Source organism: Nyctereutes procyonoides, unplaced genomic scaffold (genome assembly GCF_905146905.1).
Source record: "Nyctereutes procyonoides isolate TBG_1078 unplaced genomic scaffold, NYPRO_anot_genome, whole genome shotgun sequence".
Taxonomy (NCBI): Eukaryota; Metazoa; Chordata; class Mammalia; order Carnivora; family Canidae; genus Nyctereutes; species Nyctereutes procyonoides.
The window spans coordinates 29,597,591-29,616,852 of NW_026575125.1; the positions used below are offsets into that span (position 1 = coordinate 29,597,591).

The 19,262-nt window shown below is 37.7% G+C and overlaps 1 protein-coding gene and 1 pseudogene across 1 annotated transcript; both read left to right on the top strand.

Moving 5' to 3' along the window:
* The first annotated feature begins 7,858 nt into the window (after positions 1 to 7,858).
* On the top strand, positions 7,859 to 11,022 carry LOC129517863 (E3 ubiquitin-protein ligase RLIM-like). The gene is made up of 2 exons (XM_055338001.1): positions 7,859 to 8,102; positions 9,389 to 11,022. Exons 1-2 carry the CDS (start codon positions 7,859 to 7,861, stop codon positions 11,020 to 11,022), a joined length of 1,878 nt encoding a protein of 625 aa, XP_055193976.1.
* Positions 11,023 to 11,522: 500 nt separating this feature from the next.
* On the top strand, positions 11,523 to 12,270 carry LOC129518653 (60S ribosomal protein L7-like; annotated as a pseudogene).
* Positions 12,271 to 19,262: the final 6,992 nt, after the last annotated feature.

Below are 19,262 nucleotides of genomic sequence, written 5' to 3' on the forward strand. Positions count from 1 at the left end.
TATTTTCCTGATGGCAAGTGATGCAGAGCATTTTCTCATGTGCATTTTGGCCATGTCTATGTCTTCCTCTGTGAGATTTCTCTTCATGTCTTTTGCCCATTTCATGATTGGATTGTTTGTTTCTTTGCTGTTGAGTTTAATAAGTTCTTTATAGATCTTGGGAAATAGCCCTTATATGATACATCATTTGCAAATATCTTCTCCCATTCTGTACATTGTCTTTTGGTTTGGTTGACTGTATCCTTTGCTGTGCAAAAGCTTCTTATCTTGATGAAGTCCCAATAGTTCATTTTTGCTTTTGTTTCTTTGCCTTCGTGGATGTGTCTTGCAAGAAGTTTCTGTGGCCAAGGTCAAAAAGGGTGTTGCCTGTGTTCTCCTCTAGGATTTTGATGGACTCTTGTCTCACATTTAGATCTTCCATCCGTTTTGAGTTTATCTTTGTGTATGGTGCAAGAGAGTGGTCTAGTTTCATTCTTCTGCACGTGGATGTCCAATTTTCCCAGCACCATTTATTGAAGAGACTGTCTTTCTTCCAGTGGATAGTCTTTCCTCCTTTATCGAATATTAGTTGACCATAAAGTTGAGGGTCCACTTCTGGATTCTCTATTCTGTTCCATTGATCTATGTCTGTTTTTGTGCCAGGACCACTCTGATTGCAGTTCACACCCTGCAAGTAGTTCTCAATCTCTCTTTGCCTGTTATTACAAATGAATCATCTTATCTGTTCATGATTTGTTTGGTATTTTGTTTCTTTGTTTTTGTCTCTAAGTAGACAAATATTTATAGCCTATATGAGTCAGCATTGCAATGCATTTCATATCACATAATTATATCTACCATATACTTGTATCTTTAATTACAACCGAGTATTAAGAAATATACTGAAAATCTCACAAAACGATATGTTATAGTCCTGAACATTCATTTTTAAAAAAGAAAATGAGTGAAAATATCAGTGAGGGTGACAAAACATGAGAGACTCCTAACTCTGGGAAGTGAACAAGGAGTAGTGGAAAGGGAGGTGGGTGGGGGGTTGGGGTGACTTGGTGACAGGCACTGAGGGGGGCACTTGGCGGGATGAGCACTGGGTGTTATGCTATATGTTGGCAAATTGAACTCATATATATATATACAGAACTCATATATATATATTTATGTATGTATATATACATATTAAAATAAAATAAAAATAAAAACTTGAAAAAAAATTGGTAAGGAGCTGTTTCTCAGGCAGTCTCAGCTCTGGAGATAGGCAGAGCTGTGTCAAACATTCTAAGCATCTTTAAGCACCTACACGCAGTAGGCAAGTGACACACACACGAAAGGAGCCTCAAGCAGAACAAACTTGAGAAAACTGTTGCAGTTGCCTGGGGCCAACTTGTAGTCTTCCCCCATTTTCAATTTCTAAGGCTCAGTTTGCAGTGCCCAGGTGGAGCTCTCAAAGGCTATGAGTTATAGTCACTCTTCTTCCAATGTGGAGGGCTTAATCATTCTGAAGGTGAACAATCTGACTTACCACACCTCAGCCAACATCTTGTGGCAAGTCTTTGAGAAGTACGGGTGCATTGGCAATGTGTACATCCCACAGGGCTGTTTTCACTAGAGTCATGTGACTTTGCCTTCGCCCGCTTCCACAAGTGCCACATTACCATGGATGCCCTTCACGGGATCATGCTGGATGGCCAAGAACTGCAGATACAGGTGGCACATGATGGTCAGCACTAGGTTCCCATCATGACCACTGCTGCCAGAGAGCTTCTCCCCACAGGTGTAAATGCCAGAGCCAAAGCCCCAAGCATCAATACCGTTCCAACAGTAGAAGCTGATCCTGATTTCAGGGCAGATCTGGCTTCAGCCACATAAAGTCTTACTCTCACTCTTACAGTAGCTCACCATAAACTTCTACATCCAGGTCGACCCAATGATCCAAGTACAAGTCACCCTCAGTTTCCAGTTCTTCCTCCCCAACTAGGTCCAAGTCTAGATCCAGAAGCCTTCCACCAGAAAGGAAATCCAAGTTCAGACTGCAATTTAAAGATCTCCTCAGATTTCCAGAAGAGGAAGGAGTGGAGGACTCATAACTCTTAGGGTTATGAGTCAGGAAGCAACCTAACTGAGGACTCATGGAAGAGGAGGGAAGGGGAACAACACACTCAGTTGATCAAACAGTCCTTAGAACAAGCCAGTAGAGCTCGAAAAGTTCATTCTTTAACATGTTGCCTCACTTTCTACCTGTTTTAAGTTTTACCTCAAGTGGTATACTTCTTTTTGCCCTTGCTGTTATTCAAATATCTTAAAAGTTAGTGAAGTGAGCAACTGAAGTATCATTGATTTGGATATTTCAGGTAAAGTTTTATTTTTCCTTATATACCGCTGACTTTGTGCTTGAATGTAAGCAGATTGGTTTTTTTAAAAGATTTTTTTTATTTATTCATCACACACACACACACACACACACACACACACACACACACACACAGGCAGAGACGCAGGCAGAGGGAGAAGCAGGCTCCATGCAGGGAGCCCAACGTGGGACTCGATCCCAGGTCTCCAGGATCACACCCCGGGCTGCAGGTGGCGCCAAACCGCTGCACCACCAACGCTGCTCTATAAGCAGATTGTTAATCTAATTTGTGGCCTCCTGATTTAAGAAAATAGATGAAGCCTTTTCTTGTTGAGTAGTTAAAAACTATCTAGTGATTGACTCATCATTGCCATCATCCTTTTCAAAGAAAGACCTACGAGAGAGAGAAAGAGAGAGAGAGAGAGAGAGCAAGCGCTACCAGGGGCATCTGGGTGGCTCAGTCAGTTAAGCAGCTAATTCTTAATTTCAGCTCAGGTCATGATCTCAGGATCCTGGGATGGAGCCCCACCTCTGTCTCCCCTCTCAGAGGAGAGTCTGCTTGAGATTCTCTCCCTCTCCCTGTGCCCCTCCCCCACTAATGCACCCCCCCAAATAAATAATATCTTAAAAAAAACACTTCAAGTGAAAAGAACTGATTTTTAAAGGATTATCAAACACAGTTCTAATCTTTCATGCATTTTTGTGCACTAGACACAGTTGTATAGCAGCTGAGTAATTCTGGTTGGCTATTAAGGTGTTATTTCCCAGTGTAGAATGCTTGGCTATTTCATGTTATTTCCTGATTGCTCCTATGTAAGGATGGTGTGCTGCAAAGAAGCTAATGGATATCCAGTTTACTAAAAAGTCTAACAATTGTACTTCCAGTCACCTAGGCCTTGCATGTATTATAATAAAGCATACAGTGAGCACATATAGCAGATGATAAATATGCCTTTATTTTTCCCCTCACCCGCAAAATGGTAAATCTGATCATCTTCATTTCTGAATTTAAATATGAAAAATGTTAAGAAGCAATTAATTTGTAACTTTATAAGTACTAATAACATGCTGTATCTTTTCGCTTATGCTTATACTGTACTATAACTACCTTCTAAAACTTAATTAAGACATTCTCCTGGTGTCTTAAAAATTAAAATTTGTTGCCATTATATTCTCATTCATAAAGTTGTGAAATAAAAAAAAAAATTGAGGTCATCTATCTCAAAAGTCTTAGAAACAAAGATATTAAGACACCTGAGGACTAACCTTCAGAGATCCAAGGTATAAATATTTTAACTTAGCAAGCTAAAATCAAAGTCATACACATATGCTACTACCTCACAGCTTTGATTGCCAAGCTTGTCATAACCTTGCCCTGGCTATGTTCTGAATCTTCTGGAATTGCCTTCTATGGCTCAATACTCCATTTCAACTTACTGGTTTTGAATTAATGTTCTGGGAGATAGTTATTCCTAGCTTGATATTGGAATTTGGACCTGCTCTGACTCCCTTGCTTCTCTGTTAGCTCAGCATTGCTGCACTAACTTAAACCCACTCAACCTTTCCTCTTGGCTTCATGGTTGCCAATCCAGCACTATGCTCTAGGTATTCTTTTCAATTCCCACTGCCCAATTTTCTGTCTAAGCAACTGGCTAAATCAAACTTTGAAAAATAGATTCCACTTTCTCATATTAGAGTCTCAGAAATTGGAGTCTAGAGAGTTTAAATGATTGATCAAATAACAAATTAATGATTGGTCTTCAATCTAGGTCTCTAAATTCTCAACCTAATACTCTTTCCTTTTTACTGAATTGCTTCAAGTATATTGCTTTTAAATACACTGAATTCAAATAGTTTGGAAACACCAATTGTGATGTTTGATAACAAACACTAAAAACAAGACTTCAAAGCAGACAATAATGGTAATGCTGTAGGAACTCAATGTTTGAGATGAAATACATTCACATTGCAAAGGAAATTTCAAAACTTAAGTGAAATAGACCTATTACTAATACCCAGAAACTACCTAACCAAACAACTGTTTAAACTTTTCAAACACATCACACCTATATGTGTATGTGCACACACAAGCATACACCTATTCATACTAATTAAGACTTTGCTAAACTTAGGCATCCTAAAAATCCCACCAGGGAGCTAATTGGTCACAAAACATTATCTCACTCTTTATTAAGGTCTCAGTGAAAGACATTTTAGTTCCCACCAGAACCATTTCGTTTCTTAATATAAACCAAATGTTCAGTGGTAATTTACTTCAGGATATTTTCTCTTCATTTGACAATTAAATGAGCATTATTGAGCCAAGGTATCAGAATTCATTGTATAATATGTGAAACACATATGAAAAGAGGGACACTTTAAAAGGATCTAATGATACAGAGAAGTAGGGAATTTATCTAAAAGATAAACATTATATGCCTAACAAGATTTGATTCATAATCAAATGAAAATGACTGCTCATTTATTTCAACTTAATTATTCACAATTTCAGTGCCTAATACTTATTAAATAAATGACAGAAAAATCTGTATTCTTATTTTTTCATAAAAGTCTAAATCCAATAAAACTTATACAAATGATAAAATGGACAATAGCAAATAAGTTTTATGTGGCAAATTTATTAAAAATTACTTTTTGACATCTGACTAGATTACTGGTCATATAACTCTCTTGTTGCAACTATTAGGAACCATCTAATTATAAGTGACATAAATCCTACACAAGCTTTACATTAAAAAAAAAGAAATACACTGGTTTACAGATTTAAAAATCCTATGGCACATCTAGCTTCAGGTATTTTTCAATTTTTTTCTTAGGTATCTGGCTTTTTCTCTACTTTATTCTGTCTCTTTATGTTGATTTTCCTCATTCTCTGGTATACAAGATAGGCACAAGCATCTTTAGGTTGAAATCCTACTAGCTTAGCAACCACATCAAAAAATAATTTTTCATTTTCAACAGTTAAAGGTAACATCTCAGATTTAACTTTTTAAATTTTTGAAAAGACTTATTTATTTATTTATTTATTTATTTATTTGAGAAAGACAAAGCATGGGGTAGGGGGAGGAACAGAGAGAGAGAGAGTGAGAGAGAAACCCAAGAAGACTCCTTGCTGACCAGGGAGCCCTGCATCAACACAGGTTTTGATCTGACAACCCTGAGATCATGACCTCAGCCAAAACCAAGGGTCAAATGCACAACCAACTACACCACCCAAGCACCCCAAATTTAACTTTTAAATACACTTTTGGCCACATGCCCATGCTGAAAACAGCTACTGTGACCAACAATTTGAGATGGGCTGATTAGACATGGCTGCAACATGTGTCCTTTCCTTTATCTGTGGCAGTAAATTCAGCTAAACCTAAACCAAATGGACAAGATTGAAGAGTGGGTTTCTCCTTCAAGAAAATCAAGTTGCTATTGTCATAAGCATGTTAAGTGGACACTAAGCAGACAAAAAAAAATCACTGTTCCCAAAAAATAATAAAACATCTTAACCTGTGCCCTATTTCTTACAGGAAGAACTCAAAACTCAATTTCTATTCTGTGTCAATTAGTCCTTCTGGGATAGATTTCATGTCATTTCCACCCCAACACCAAAATTGTGGCCTCAGTTCCCCCAAAGAAGCCAAGGTCTTTCAAATATATTTCTTCAGTCTGACATACTCTCTCTTCACCAACACATACCCGACTGCTACTTTCCACCAATAGAAACTCATAATTATATTTAAAGATCCAGATTTAAATGTACCATCTCTGTGAAATATTTCCCAACTCCCATTAATCACACAGTTCCCTTGTACTTATATAATATTATAGATATAAATCTTTTATCACATATAATATATTATATTTTCAGTTTCTATGTGATGCTTCCATCACCTGGAATATAAATAATGTGGGAGAACAGACTTCTGCAATATTTGACAAATCTCTAGTAGATATTAACTGATTCAGTTTATGCTGGACAGATTCATTATAAATAAATTCAATTGTATAATGTTTCAAATTCCATAGCCAAATCTTATCTTTACATGAACAACTTGAATGAAAGATTCCAAAACAAATGTTAAATGGGTCTGGTAAGATTAATTAGTCCAAAAGCTCTTAGAGGTCTCCTTCAAATAGCACTGCAAATGAGCATGATTCTCACCACACCATCCTGGCTGGACTAACACATATGGAACAGAATCAGCAAAATCAGTATACATTATTGAAGGCAAAATACCTATTATAGATCTGTTTTAAAAGTACCTGTGATGTTATGGCTAGATAAACAATATAAAGATTTATAATATAAATATACTTCTCATAATATTTGTTCATAGTATTTCTTTATAATATAAATATAATTCTCATGTATGAGAAAGGAGACAAAAATGAAACAATGCTTTTGAGGAGAATTCCTTAAGGAACTGACCAGAAAACCTGCCAAAGTTTTTGCTCAGGTTTGTTTTTGTTTTGTTTTTGTTTTTTTATAAAGCATTTTCTTTTTCTTAATTTTTATTTATTTATGATAGTCACACAGAGAGAGAGAGAGAGGCAGAGACACAGGCAGAGGGAGAAGCAGGCTCCATGCACCGGGAGCCCGACGTGGGACTCGATCCGGGGTCTCCAGGATCGCGCCCTGGGCCAAAGGCAGGCGCCAAACCGCTGCGCCACCCAGGGAACCCTGTTTTGTTTTATTTTAACGGAAGCTTGAGAGACTGTGTAATTCAAGATGAAGCCATTAAGAATGAAAAGGATAAAAAAATAATAGATAATAATAAAAGAGCCAACCACAGAAATTCAGCTATGGCTCTCGCAAATTATCAAAAACTGTGGGCTTTCTTAGTGAGTATCTATGATTTGAGGAATTCATGAGGAAAAAAGAGAGAGCTCCTTGGGCACCTGAAAATGAGAACTGCTGCATTTGACTAGCATGACTTTGGCGTGGCATTTTGAAGAAATCAGTCATATGCAATATAACTAGCTGCATTTGGGTTCTTTAACTTGACATACAAATAACTAGCGCATAGCAAAGCCTGGAAAAGCCTCCCCGAAAGCCGGAGAACAGGCTCATGCAGATAAAAGGAGGTGAAGGGAAGTGCTTGGCACACAGTAAGCCTCCGCAGTATCTACTGGTTTGGAAAGCGGTGAAACCTACCCTGATTACGGTCCCCAGTTGGTAACAATGACGTACATAATGGACACCTAGGCAACGGTGCCTAGCAACTTCTCATATAAAGGCGGTTCTCAACTAAGGCTTATCAGATGCTATAGGACTGCGTCCAGGGCTGCAGGAGAAGCCTGAGCGGAGGCAGATCCAACCATGTCGGGCGGGTCCTGACACGGTAACCGTAACAGAAAGAGAATCCAGTTATTGTGTTTCGTATTATGTATTTCATATTATTCATATTATGTATTCATATGTAACTATATGTAAGATCCAGTTATTGTTTTTCAACATCATGCTATAAAAGTCAGGTATCTTTCCACTTGTTCATCAAGATGGAAAATTCTGGTTCCGATGATAAAGAAGATGAATCTGCTGCCCGGCGCAGAAGGCAGATGGCCCGATTGCTCCGGGAAGAAGATTTCTATCAATTTGTAAATAATCTGAGTGAAGAAGATTACAAGCTTATGAGGGATAACAATTTGCTAGGCATCCCAGGTGAAACTACATTAGAAGAGTTGCTGAGGAGACTTCAACGAATTAAAGACAACCTAGCACAAAATTCAGATGAAAATAGAGGTATATTTCATTTTTAGGGAGAATAGAATGGGATGGGTAAGGAACTTCATAATAGTGTCAGCCAGCGATGATACAGAAGTGGCATACTTTAATTTGGTAGCAAGTAACTTCTCATTAAAAAGAACTGGCATTTACTTGATTTTTGGTGAGAATGGAAAAATATGTTTTTCCCCCAATTCACATTTGAGTCACTTTAATTGAGAAACAAGTGTGAAATAGGCTATTGATATTTTTCTTGGTTTTCCACCTCAACTAAAAGTTTCTCCTACTTCCTGAGCTATTTTTTTCTATAAAGACATAGACTTCTTCAGCAGTGAACAAATATATTATATTCAACTGGGGGTAATTTTGCTCCCACCCCTCAAGGGACATTTGACAATGTCTAGAGATATTTTTGGTTGTCAAAAATGATGTGTGGGTGTTACTGGCAAACAGCAGGCAGAGGCCAAGGATACTACCAAACACTTCACAATATAGGATAGCTCCCCAAAACTAAGAATTATCCAACACCAAAATGTCAACAGTGCTAAGGTTGAGAAACCCTGATCTAATCAGGTCTGCTGCTTCTCTCCTAGTGTGAAGTAGAAAATTTTACTATCAAATGAAGATGATACATAATAGTTTGGTTCTTAAACATGGCCTCATATATACTATGCCAGGTTCAGTCTATTCATCTGATCTCACCTTCAGTTTCATGTCACCTCAAAATCTTGGTAACATTAAGAAGTATTCAAATAAATTTTAAACCTATAAATATTATTTAAATTTGGGCAATGACTACAATAGTGTTATATTTTTAAACAACTTTGTATATTACCATAAGCATTTAAGAGCCTAGAAGTACTGTTGTAGACTAATGAGAATTAGGCAGTAGTGTAAATTGAACTAAAATACTAGCACTGAAAAAAAAATACTAGCACTGTACCTTAACCTTATTTAATTGTATTAGTGTTTTGACAGTGGAGTGAAAAAATGTTGTCTCTTGACTTTCCTCCCACAGTGGTACACAAGGCCATGAATATGATGAAATATTGAAAACAAACTTCCTCCAGATTCCTAAACAAACAAACAATTCTCTCAATTTATCTAAGATTAGCTAGCTCTTTTCAGAAGGAACTCAAACTTTCCTGCCTTTACTTGTCAATTTAGAAAATGTAGTTTATAAAATATTAACTCTATAAATGTGAAATCTGTTTAAAACATCTCAGTATTAAAAGTCTAATTTTTTGTTTGCTTGATAGTTCTAATTTTGATAGTTCCTTTCTGCCTCCCCTTTTTGTTAACAGGTGGAAGAGATTCTTCTAACAGTGTATCTAGTAGTGACTCTCTATTAGAATGGCTTAACTTTTCCGAGCAAACTGAAAATGTGACAAGTGAGGAAAGTGAAAACCAATCTTGGGAAGAATCGAGCCGGATTAATTCAAACAGTGATGATTCCAGATTCAATTCAGAAATAAATTTTAACCTTGATAATGGGAGCCCAAATCTAGAGAACCTATATGTACCATCTACAAGACTTACCAGAGGAGACAATATGGAAAACAGCCAAAGGCAAGTGGAAAATCCACAATCTGAATCAACATTTATAAGACCACCTAGATCAGAACAAAGTACAACTGAAGCATTAATAGAAGTCCCAGTTACCAGAGTTCGGCGAAGAGCAAGAAGCAGGAGCCCAGAGCATCGGAGAACCAGAGCAAGAACTCAAAGTAGTTCAGCTCCAAATTCAATGAATGAATGTTTACTAAGATTTCATCAGAATATATCACCTGAGACTTTTGAGTACCTTCAGGTAAATGAGGCTGACATATTTTCTAGAATTCAGCAACAAGGAACAACATCAAGACAGCAAATAACTGGACCTGAGCTGCAAAATAGCGACCTTTTAACGACTTCTGGAACAAGGAGTGCTATTGAAGAAGAAAGTTGGTCAGACACAACCAGTGATGATGAATCTTGGGAATTGGAACAGATAAATCCAATCATACCATTTCATCTTGAAGTAGGAGTAGTTCATCCTGGGGCATATTCTCATAGAGATGAGAGAGCTAGCAGAACTCCATTAATATCTGAGACACCAAACAACACTGTCATTTTACAAAGTGAACAAGGAGGATTTGGGCACATGTTTCCATATTTTGAGGAGACAGAAGAAAGAATTTATGTCAGTACCATCAGAATTCCCATTCATAGCATTTTAAATACTGATTTAAATGATACAACATCTGTTACAATTCAGAGCACATTTACAGAGACAGTGACAGTATTTAGTGACTCAAGTGACTTCATGGACAGTGACAGTGATTTAGTGTACAGTGTCTCACCCTCAAGTCAAAACATGGAAAGGGCAGAGTCACCAAATGAAAGAGATGGTTCTGATGGTAGGACTAGTTCTGATTTCCATCCAATATTTGCATTGATTTCTAGTTCAAATTCCAGCTATGTGTCTAGTTTCAATTCTAGTCCTATTTTCAGTTCCAGCTCCAGTGATGAAAATTCAGCAATTAGTTCAATAATGTTTGAAGGCAGTAATGAAATAAGGACACCATCAGGCTCACCATCAGAAAGCAGGCAAGAAAGTACATCTATGAGCTCAATAACATTTAATGATAGTGACTCTTGGGCCTCTCTTAATCTGGACCACTTTTTCGTCTTGAATGAAGACAATCACGACCAACCTACAGGACTCACCAAAGCACAAATTGACAACCTGGCTGTAAGATCTTTTGGTGAAAGTGGTGCATTAAAAGCCTGTAGCATTTGCATCACAGAGTACATAGAAGGCAACAGACTTCGCATCCTACCTTGCTCCCATGAATTCCATGTCCACTGTATCGATCACTGGCTGTCAGAGAACTCCACCTGTCCTATTTGTCGTGGGCAAGTAGTGGATTCTGGTGAAAAAGAAAATTCTAATTGAGATCTGAATCCTTATCTATATAAACTGTTATAGTGATGGACAAACTGTAGTCACCTGCCTAATGTCCACTTTTGGAATGATTCTTAAATATAACAATCAATCTAATTTAAAATCAAGTCCCAATGTAACAATCTGAACTGACTCATTCGTTCCTGAAGGAATGACTGGACTTTCTCCAATTTCTTTTCCAGAATAAAAGGATATGTTTACAAATGAAACAATACTATCCTGTCTGACAGGAAAAACAAATTTCACACTACAGTGGATTTCAAAAGAAACTTAGCAGGTACACTGGGGTAGGAGGAATGTTCCTGATTCCATGAAAGAAATGTCTTAATATACAACCAATTCAGATAGAAACTAGTAGTTTTACCTAGTCATGCAAATCCCAGACATCTCATATCCCTATCCCATCTTAGATGTGTATACAAAGAGACAGAATACAACCAAAATAATTAAGCGAGTAAAGAATTTATTAGACCTCTTTTCCTACTGGAACCATGGAGGGTGTAGAAGAGAAGAAAAAAAAGGTTCCTGCTGTGCAAGAAACCCTTAAAAAAGTGAAGAAATTTCTCAGAGTTGAAGATCAAGCATCTGAGAAAAAAGTTTGCCCAAAAGATGCTTCGAAAAACAAGGAGGAAGATTTATCTATGAAAAAGCTAAGCATTACCACGAGGAATACAGGCAGATGTACAGCACTGAGATTCAAATGGTGAGGATGGAGAGAAAAGCTGGCAACTTCTACGTGCCTAGAGAACTCAAATGGGCACTTGTCATCAGAATCAAAGGTATCAATGGTGTGAGCCCAAAGGTTCGAAAGGTGTTGCAGCTTCTTTGCCTTCGCCAGATCTTCAATGACATCTTTGTTAAGCTCAACAAGGCTTCAGTGAACATACTAAGGATTGTGGAACCACATATAGCATGGGCCTACCCTAACCTGAAGTCGGTGAATGAACTGATGTACAAGCACAGTTACGGCAAGATCAACAAGAGAATTGCCCTGACAGGTAACACATTAATTGTCCGATCTCTTGGTAAGTATGGCATCATAAATATGTCATGGAGGATCTGATTCACAAGATCTATACTGTTGGAAAACGTCTCAAAGCAGCAAACGACTTTTTATGGCTCTTCAAATTATCTTCTCCACACGGGGGAATGAAGAAAAAAACCACCCATTTTGTAGAAGGTGGAGATGCTGGCAACAGGGAAGACCAGATCAACAGGCTTATTAGAAGGATGAACTAAGGTATATAACATGATCATTTTTGTAATCTGATCAGTTAATAAACAACTACTTTCCAATGGAAAAAAATAGTTTATTAGAGACACATAAAGTCATTACATTCATAATTTGCTATAAAAAGCTTTAAAACTTTTGTCTTCCTATTTCTCTTCCCAACAGTTTGTCCAACTTCTTCATACTGTCTTAAAGTTTCTCTCATTTTCCATTACCAATGTATCAGTTAGGGTCCTGGGCAAAAATTGATGGCACACTTGAAAAGGGTGATGGAAAAAGTTTAACAAAGAGGCTATTTACTAAAAATGTGTAAAGAATGAAAGGAAGCCAAGAGATGATGAAGTACCCTGAGGCTAACAACAGTGAGAAGCCTGTATTATCACCACTAGGCTTGAAGGGGTATAGAAAGGTAGTAGTTCCTGCAACAAAGAGTGTCCTGTGGTTGTAGTAGAAGGCCATCCAACAAGAGCTGTGACCTTAGATAAACAAAAGGCAGCAATGCCAACCAAAACTTAGGGTAAAGTGTCATGGAAATAAACAGACCCTAACCTTTCTTTGCTCCAGATTGCTAATCTTCTGTTGGTAGTTTCCATTAGCCAAGCCCAACCTGCGGACACAGAGATACTGATTGATAAAGCTGATAAGGGTCCGCCTCCTGGAATCCTAAAGCAGGGCAGAGCAAGATGGCCAGTGGATCTGAAGAGCAAATCAGAAACCATCTACCACAACCAGCATTCCCAATTCTCTTCAAACCCGGTCTGTGTATGCTTTCTTGCCTCATCCCCTTGCCCTTCATTCTGCTTTCTGACTCAGCTCTTTGTCTTCTCTTAATTTTCCCTTCATCTACTCAGAACTGATACCATGAAGAAGAAAACAAGTAGATTTTATCTTTAGAAGTGATGACATGACAAACCCATAGAATTTAATTATATTGCTCTTAAATGTCTCACATTTTGGATTGCTGTGATTATAAACAACTAAGGAAAAAAATCCACTATAGGTATTGCTTCAATGTTTGCTTTGTAAGTATATTCAAGTCTCAATTTCTTTTTTCCCGTCAAGTGCCCCCCTTAGTGCTCATCGCCCATTCGCCCCCACGCCCCGCCCTCCTCCCCTTCCACCACCCCTAGTTCATTTCCCGGAGTTAGGAGTCTTTATGTTCTGTCTCCCTTTCTGATATTTCCCACACATTTCTTCTCCCTTCCCTTATATTCCCTTTCACTATTATTTATATTCCCCAAATGAATGAGAACATATAATGTTTGTCCTTCTCTGACTGACTTATTTCATGCAGCATAATACCCTCCAAATAAATGGTGCTGGGAAAATTGGACATCCACATGCAGAAGAATGAAACTAGACCACTCTCTTGCACCATACACAAAGATAAACTCAAAATGGATGAAAGATCTAAATGTGAGACAAGATTCCATCAAAATCCTAGAGGAGAACACAGGCAACACCCTTTTTGAACTCAGCCACAGTAACTTCTTGCAAGATACATCCACGAAGGCAAAAGAAACAAAAGCAAAAATGAACTATTGGGACTTCATCAAGATAAGAAGCTTTTGTACAGCAAAGGATACAGTCTTTTTTTTTAAGATTTCTTTATTTTAGAGAGACAGTATGTGTGAGTGGGGGGTGGATGGGAAGAGGGAGAGAAACTCAAACAGACTCCATGCTGAAGGCAGAGCCTGACTTGGGGCTCAATCTCACAATCCTGAGAACATGACCTCAGCCAAAACCAAGAGACCGATGCTTAACTGGCTGAGTTTCCCAGGGGCCCAGAATTTCTTTTTATAAGTTTAGTTCATATAACTTTTAAAAACATAGCCTAAAAAAAGCATAGCCTAATTCTTATAAAGTGTCATATAGTTTATATATCTTAATTTTCATGTGAATGATCCAAAGTACCCAATTACTGCTTACAGCCTCCCAATTTCAATCTGAAAGCTTTAAGGTAAAACTTGAGTTCAAAAACATGCCTACCTAACTCAATTCTAATTGTCCTCATCAAAGTATTACCCAAAACCAAGACACTTTAAAATCAAATTTAGGCCATGCTTGCATTCCAATCCAAACATAGTGAAGGATTTCTTTTTCCTAATTCAGTCTGGAAACTGGAGTTTTTTAAATTTTTGTTTCTGTTTTTTTGTATATTGGCCAAACCATCGAATTTTGCTTTTAAATTTTCAATCCTGATTTAGGTGAGAATACACTGTATTATAACCAAAGCAACAGTCATAAATTTTGCACAATGTGTAACATATATAAATATGGACAGTGTTAAGTACGTTAAGTTTAAACTTTCTCTAAAAACTTAAAGTCAGAATCATCACTGATTTTTGTTTTCTATGTGAATTGCTGGCAACCACAGTAATTACATGGAAACATAAATGGAGCGTGCTGGTGAAGTCTTTTAATATATCTTTGAGCTGGTATATTTTTCACACGGAAGATATTTGCATGGCCAGAAATGAAGTCTTAAATGAACCTCTAAGATTCACATTAAATTCTGAAAGTTGTTTGACTATTCTGATTGTTACTGTTTCTTATACAAGATATATTTCATTTAAAGTGAATGGAATAATTATAACACGACTTTTCTTCTTGCTATCCTAACGTGTTCCAACCTTCCAGAGGATAACAATTGCCTAATCAATGCTTCAGTACATTTACATATGCTTTCTGTGGTAGAATCCTAAAATGTTACCCACTGACTTTCATAGTAGCCCTTCCCCTGGAATATTACCTGTGAATGTGATGGAATATCATACCCATTACTAGGTTATGATGTATGGCACAGTTGATTGGGAAATTATCCAGAATGAGCCTGACCTAATCAGGTGAGCCCTTAAAAGTCACAGAATTTGTCCAGATAAGATGGTTTATACTCCTCTCTTCCTGCTCCCCACTCTGTAAGTACAACTATATATCCGAGAAATACACAAGACAACCAGAGGAGAACTCTGAAAGTTCTAAAGAAGAAACTTAATTGGCTAGGGACTTTTGGAATAGATGAACAACTTCATGGAAGGACATCTTATGATCCCCACCCAAAAGAAAAAGGTGACCCAGGCTCAGCACTTACTAACTCTCAATAACAGACTCTTAATAACAGAAAGCAGTTCAAACAGGCTCTTCCTCCACCAGATCAAATGGGAATCCCACTGAAAATACTCAGGTGAGCTCTGCAGAAGCTGTAAAAAGGAACAATTGGAATCCCTGCTAACAATAAGTGACCTGGAAAAGTGCTTTTCTTCCCCACTGGGTCTGAGGTCTCCTTTTACAACCCAGACATACTGGTAATCAAGGGTACCAGCAAAAGTGATCCCATAGCATAAAGCTCCCACCTGGGAAATGCTCTTCTCCTTAGCTGGGCCTGAGACTCCTTTCCCATACACAGAGATACCAGGCAACTTGCCTGTACCAGCCAATACCACAAAAGGATTTCAACCTGGTAAGTATTCACCATTCCTTATAGATAAGGGAGATCCTGACATAGTGCTTGACCCACTCTTCATGCAAGTGGACAAGAGTTTCTCTTCCCCCATCTAGAAGCACCAGGTGCCCTGGCCTGGGAAGATTTTTCTGCCCCCTTAAGCAGCACAAGCACAGACCAGTACTAACCCCACCTGCACAAGATAAATCAAACAAAGTAGTACTGCAAAGGTTCTGAAAATAGAGTGTCATGGAACCATAGCCCACAAAAGTAGAAGAGGGACTGTGTGCCAAACCTAAAAAAAAAAAACCTCCTAAAATTTAAACAAAAAACAAACTTTAAACAGGAACAGTATCCTAACATAATAACCAAAGTGTTCAAGAGACAATAAAGTGTCACATTTCATACCAAGAATGAGATGCATGACAACTTGAATGAGAAATGAATGATGCCAATCCCAAAATGAATTAGATGTTCAAATTATCTGACAAGGTTTTTAATACTGATTTCAGGCCTTTAAGACCTTTAACAGAGAACCCAGTCACTTCGTGATGATATTCTGACTTACAGACCTTGAACTAATAAAGAGATGTTTTAAATCACTGTATTTGTGCCAATTTCTTATGCAGCAACAGAAAAGCAATAAACTTCTCTTCTATGATCCACCCTGTGCCCAGACAAATATTATAATGAGTCCTAAAATGTTCAGTGTCTTGCTTCTAGGACTACTATAACTTTATTATATTATTGGTCCTGCAAAAAATACAATTCTTGACCCTTGGGCACCATTTTACCCTAGAATGGAATCCCTAACTAATTCTTGCTATTGAAGCTTCAAGAAGAAAACATCCTTCCTGTTAGAACAACTGCCAATATCTTAACAGTTTAACTTTACTTCACATCGACTGATTCCACTCTATCAGTGTATGCTTTTTATATAATAAGCATGATTTAATACCCTGACTTTCAAATTATGAAGGCACTTATTTTTGTCACAAAGCAACTGCTGAGTATTAGATTGAGCTCCCAAATCACATTCCTCTATACTTGCACTGCCAAATATCAGAAGTTGGGAAGATTTGTACCTGAATTTCCAATCTCCACTTGATCTGTTTTTACATTATAATTTATCTGTTTAGGTCAGAGGGCAGGGGCAAGATGGCGGAAGAGTAGGGTCCCCAAGTCACCTGTCCCCACCAAATTACCTAGATAACCTTCAAATCATCCTGAAAACTTACGAATTCAGCCTGAGAGGCTGAATGAGACATTAGAAAGGGCGCTTCGAAAGATGAATGGATAAAGAAGATGTGGTCTATGTATACAATGGAATATTACTCAGCCATTAGAAATGACAAATACCCACCATTTTCTTCAACGTGAATGAACCTGGAGGGTATTATCCTGAGTGAAATAAGTCAATAGGAGAAGGACAAACATTATATGGTCTCAATCATTTGGGGAATATAAAGAATAGTGAACGAGAATAAAGGGGGAAAGGAGAGGATGAGTGGGAAATGTCAGTGAGGGTGACAGAACAGTAGGGACTCCTAGCTCTGGGAAACGAACAAGGAGTGGTGGAAAGAGAGGTGGGCAGGGGTTGGGGTGGCTGGGTGACAGGCACGGAGGAGGGCACTTGATGGGATGAGCACTGGGTGTTACGCTATATGTTGGCAAATTGAACTCCAATAAAAAATATACAAAAAAAAGAAAATAGCACTTATGATTAAGAAATGTATTGAATTTTAAAGAAGGCATATGCTGACACTCTGTGTGATAGAGATTCTTATAGATGAATGCCCTAATATCTTCCAGATACAAGGTATAATGGAATGTCTTAGAAGGAGCAATCTACGTTAATATGTCAAAACTCCAAAAGTTAGGTGATAATCTGAGTTGTACCCAGTAGCACTAGTAGTAATTAACCAAAAAAATGAGGTCATTAATTTTATTCTAAGCAAAATAAGTACTGCATGCAAGAGTGGAGATGCATAACAGAGCTGAAAGTTCAGGGATCAGTAAGCAGTACACTGTGACTGAATCATCACATACTGGGGTACAAGAGGAAAAGGTTTAACTAACACATTAGCAAAATATTAAGAGAGGAGGCCAAAGAGGTAACAAATGGTTTCAGTATATCATGATGAAGGCTAACTAGACCTTCTAAGCAATGCACAGTTGATGTGATTTTAGTAATAGGAATAAAATTATTCAATTTCTAGAATGGTCATGCCAGCAGGGAAGTGCAGAACAGATTGTGGAAAGGTTAGATTGTCCCACTTAAAGAGTTATGGCATTAATTGTATAAAAAAAGTATAAAGACCTCAAGTATGTGTGTCGATTGATATGTGGAAGTATACAGATTCAAGTACATAGTATTAAAGTAGTAGAATGAAATTTGGCGGCTGCTTGGATAATTTAGAGATGACCTCAAATTTCTTATTTAGGTGACTGAATGGATATTGGGAAGATCCAGTGATACAAGAAATGTATTATAACTGGTTTGTCATGGTAGAGGAACAGAAGACAATTCAGCTGGGATCTCTGAGATTTGAGATGTCAGTCATATTTTAGTGGCAATGTTTAGCTGGCTATTATGGAATATCAAGTAAGCTTCTAAAATTAAAACAAAGATGCTAATTGAAGTCAAAGAAGTGCAAAGTATTGACTGTAAAAGTATGTTTAGTAATTATGGAGGAAGGAAATGGATGGAATCCCTTGGAAAAGGAGCAATTATAGACAACATAAAGGAGATAACAAAGATAGTCAAGATAGAAAAAAGAGAGGTAAAAAGGTAATCATAAAAGCATAATGTGATGCAAGGCAAAAAAATAAAACATTTATAGAAGGGAATGCCAAGAGTCCATTGGAAGAAATTTCTCTAGCTTAAATATACATTTTTTAATTAAAATATTCTGGAGGCAGGGCAAGATGGCAGAAGAGTAGGGTCCCCAAGTCACCTGTCCCCACCAACTTACCTAGATAACTTTCAAATTATCACGAAAACCTATGAATTCAGTCTGAGATTTAAAGAGAGAACGGCTGGAATACTACAGTGAGAAGAGTTTGACTTTTTCTTTGCCAATTTGAATGCCTTTTATTTCTTTTTGTTGCCTGATCGCTGAGGCTAGGACTTTCAGTACTATGTTGAATAGCAGTGGCGAGAGTGGACATCCCTGTCATGTTCCTGATCTTAGGGGAAAGGCTCCCAGTGCTTCCCCATTGAGAATGATATTTGCTGGGGCTTTTCGTAGATGGCTTTTAAGATGATGAGGAATGTTCCCTCTATCCCTACACTCTGAAGAGTTTTGATCAGGAATGGATGCTGTATTTTTCAAATGCTTTCTCTGCATCTATTGAGAGGATCATTGGTTCTTGTTTTTTCTCTTGTTGATAGGATCTATCACATTGATTGCTTTACAAGTGTTGAATCAGCCTTGCATCCTGGGGATAAATCACACTTGGTCATGGTGAATCATCTTCTTAATGTACTGTTGGATCCTATTGGCTAATATCTTGTTGAGAATTTTTGCATCTGTCTTCAACAGGGATATTGGTCTA

Bases quoted from the DNA above. Each gene is read 5' to 3' on its own strand.
- LOC129517863 (XM_055338001.1), top strand. From the start codon at position 7,859: ATGGAAAATTCTGGTTCCGATGATAAAGAAGATGAATCTGCTGCCCGG. The intron at 8,103-9,388 runs GTATATTTCATT...TTTTGTTAACAG, and splicing joins AAATTCAGATGAAAATAGAG to GTGGAAGAGATTCTTCTAAC.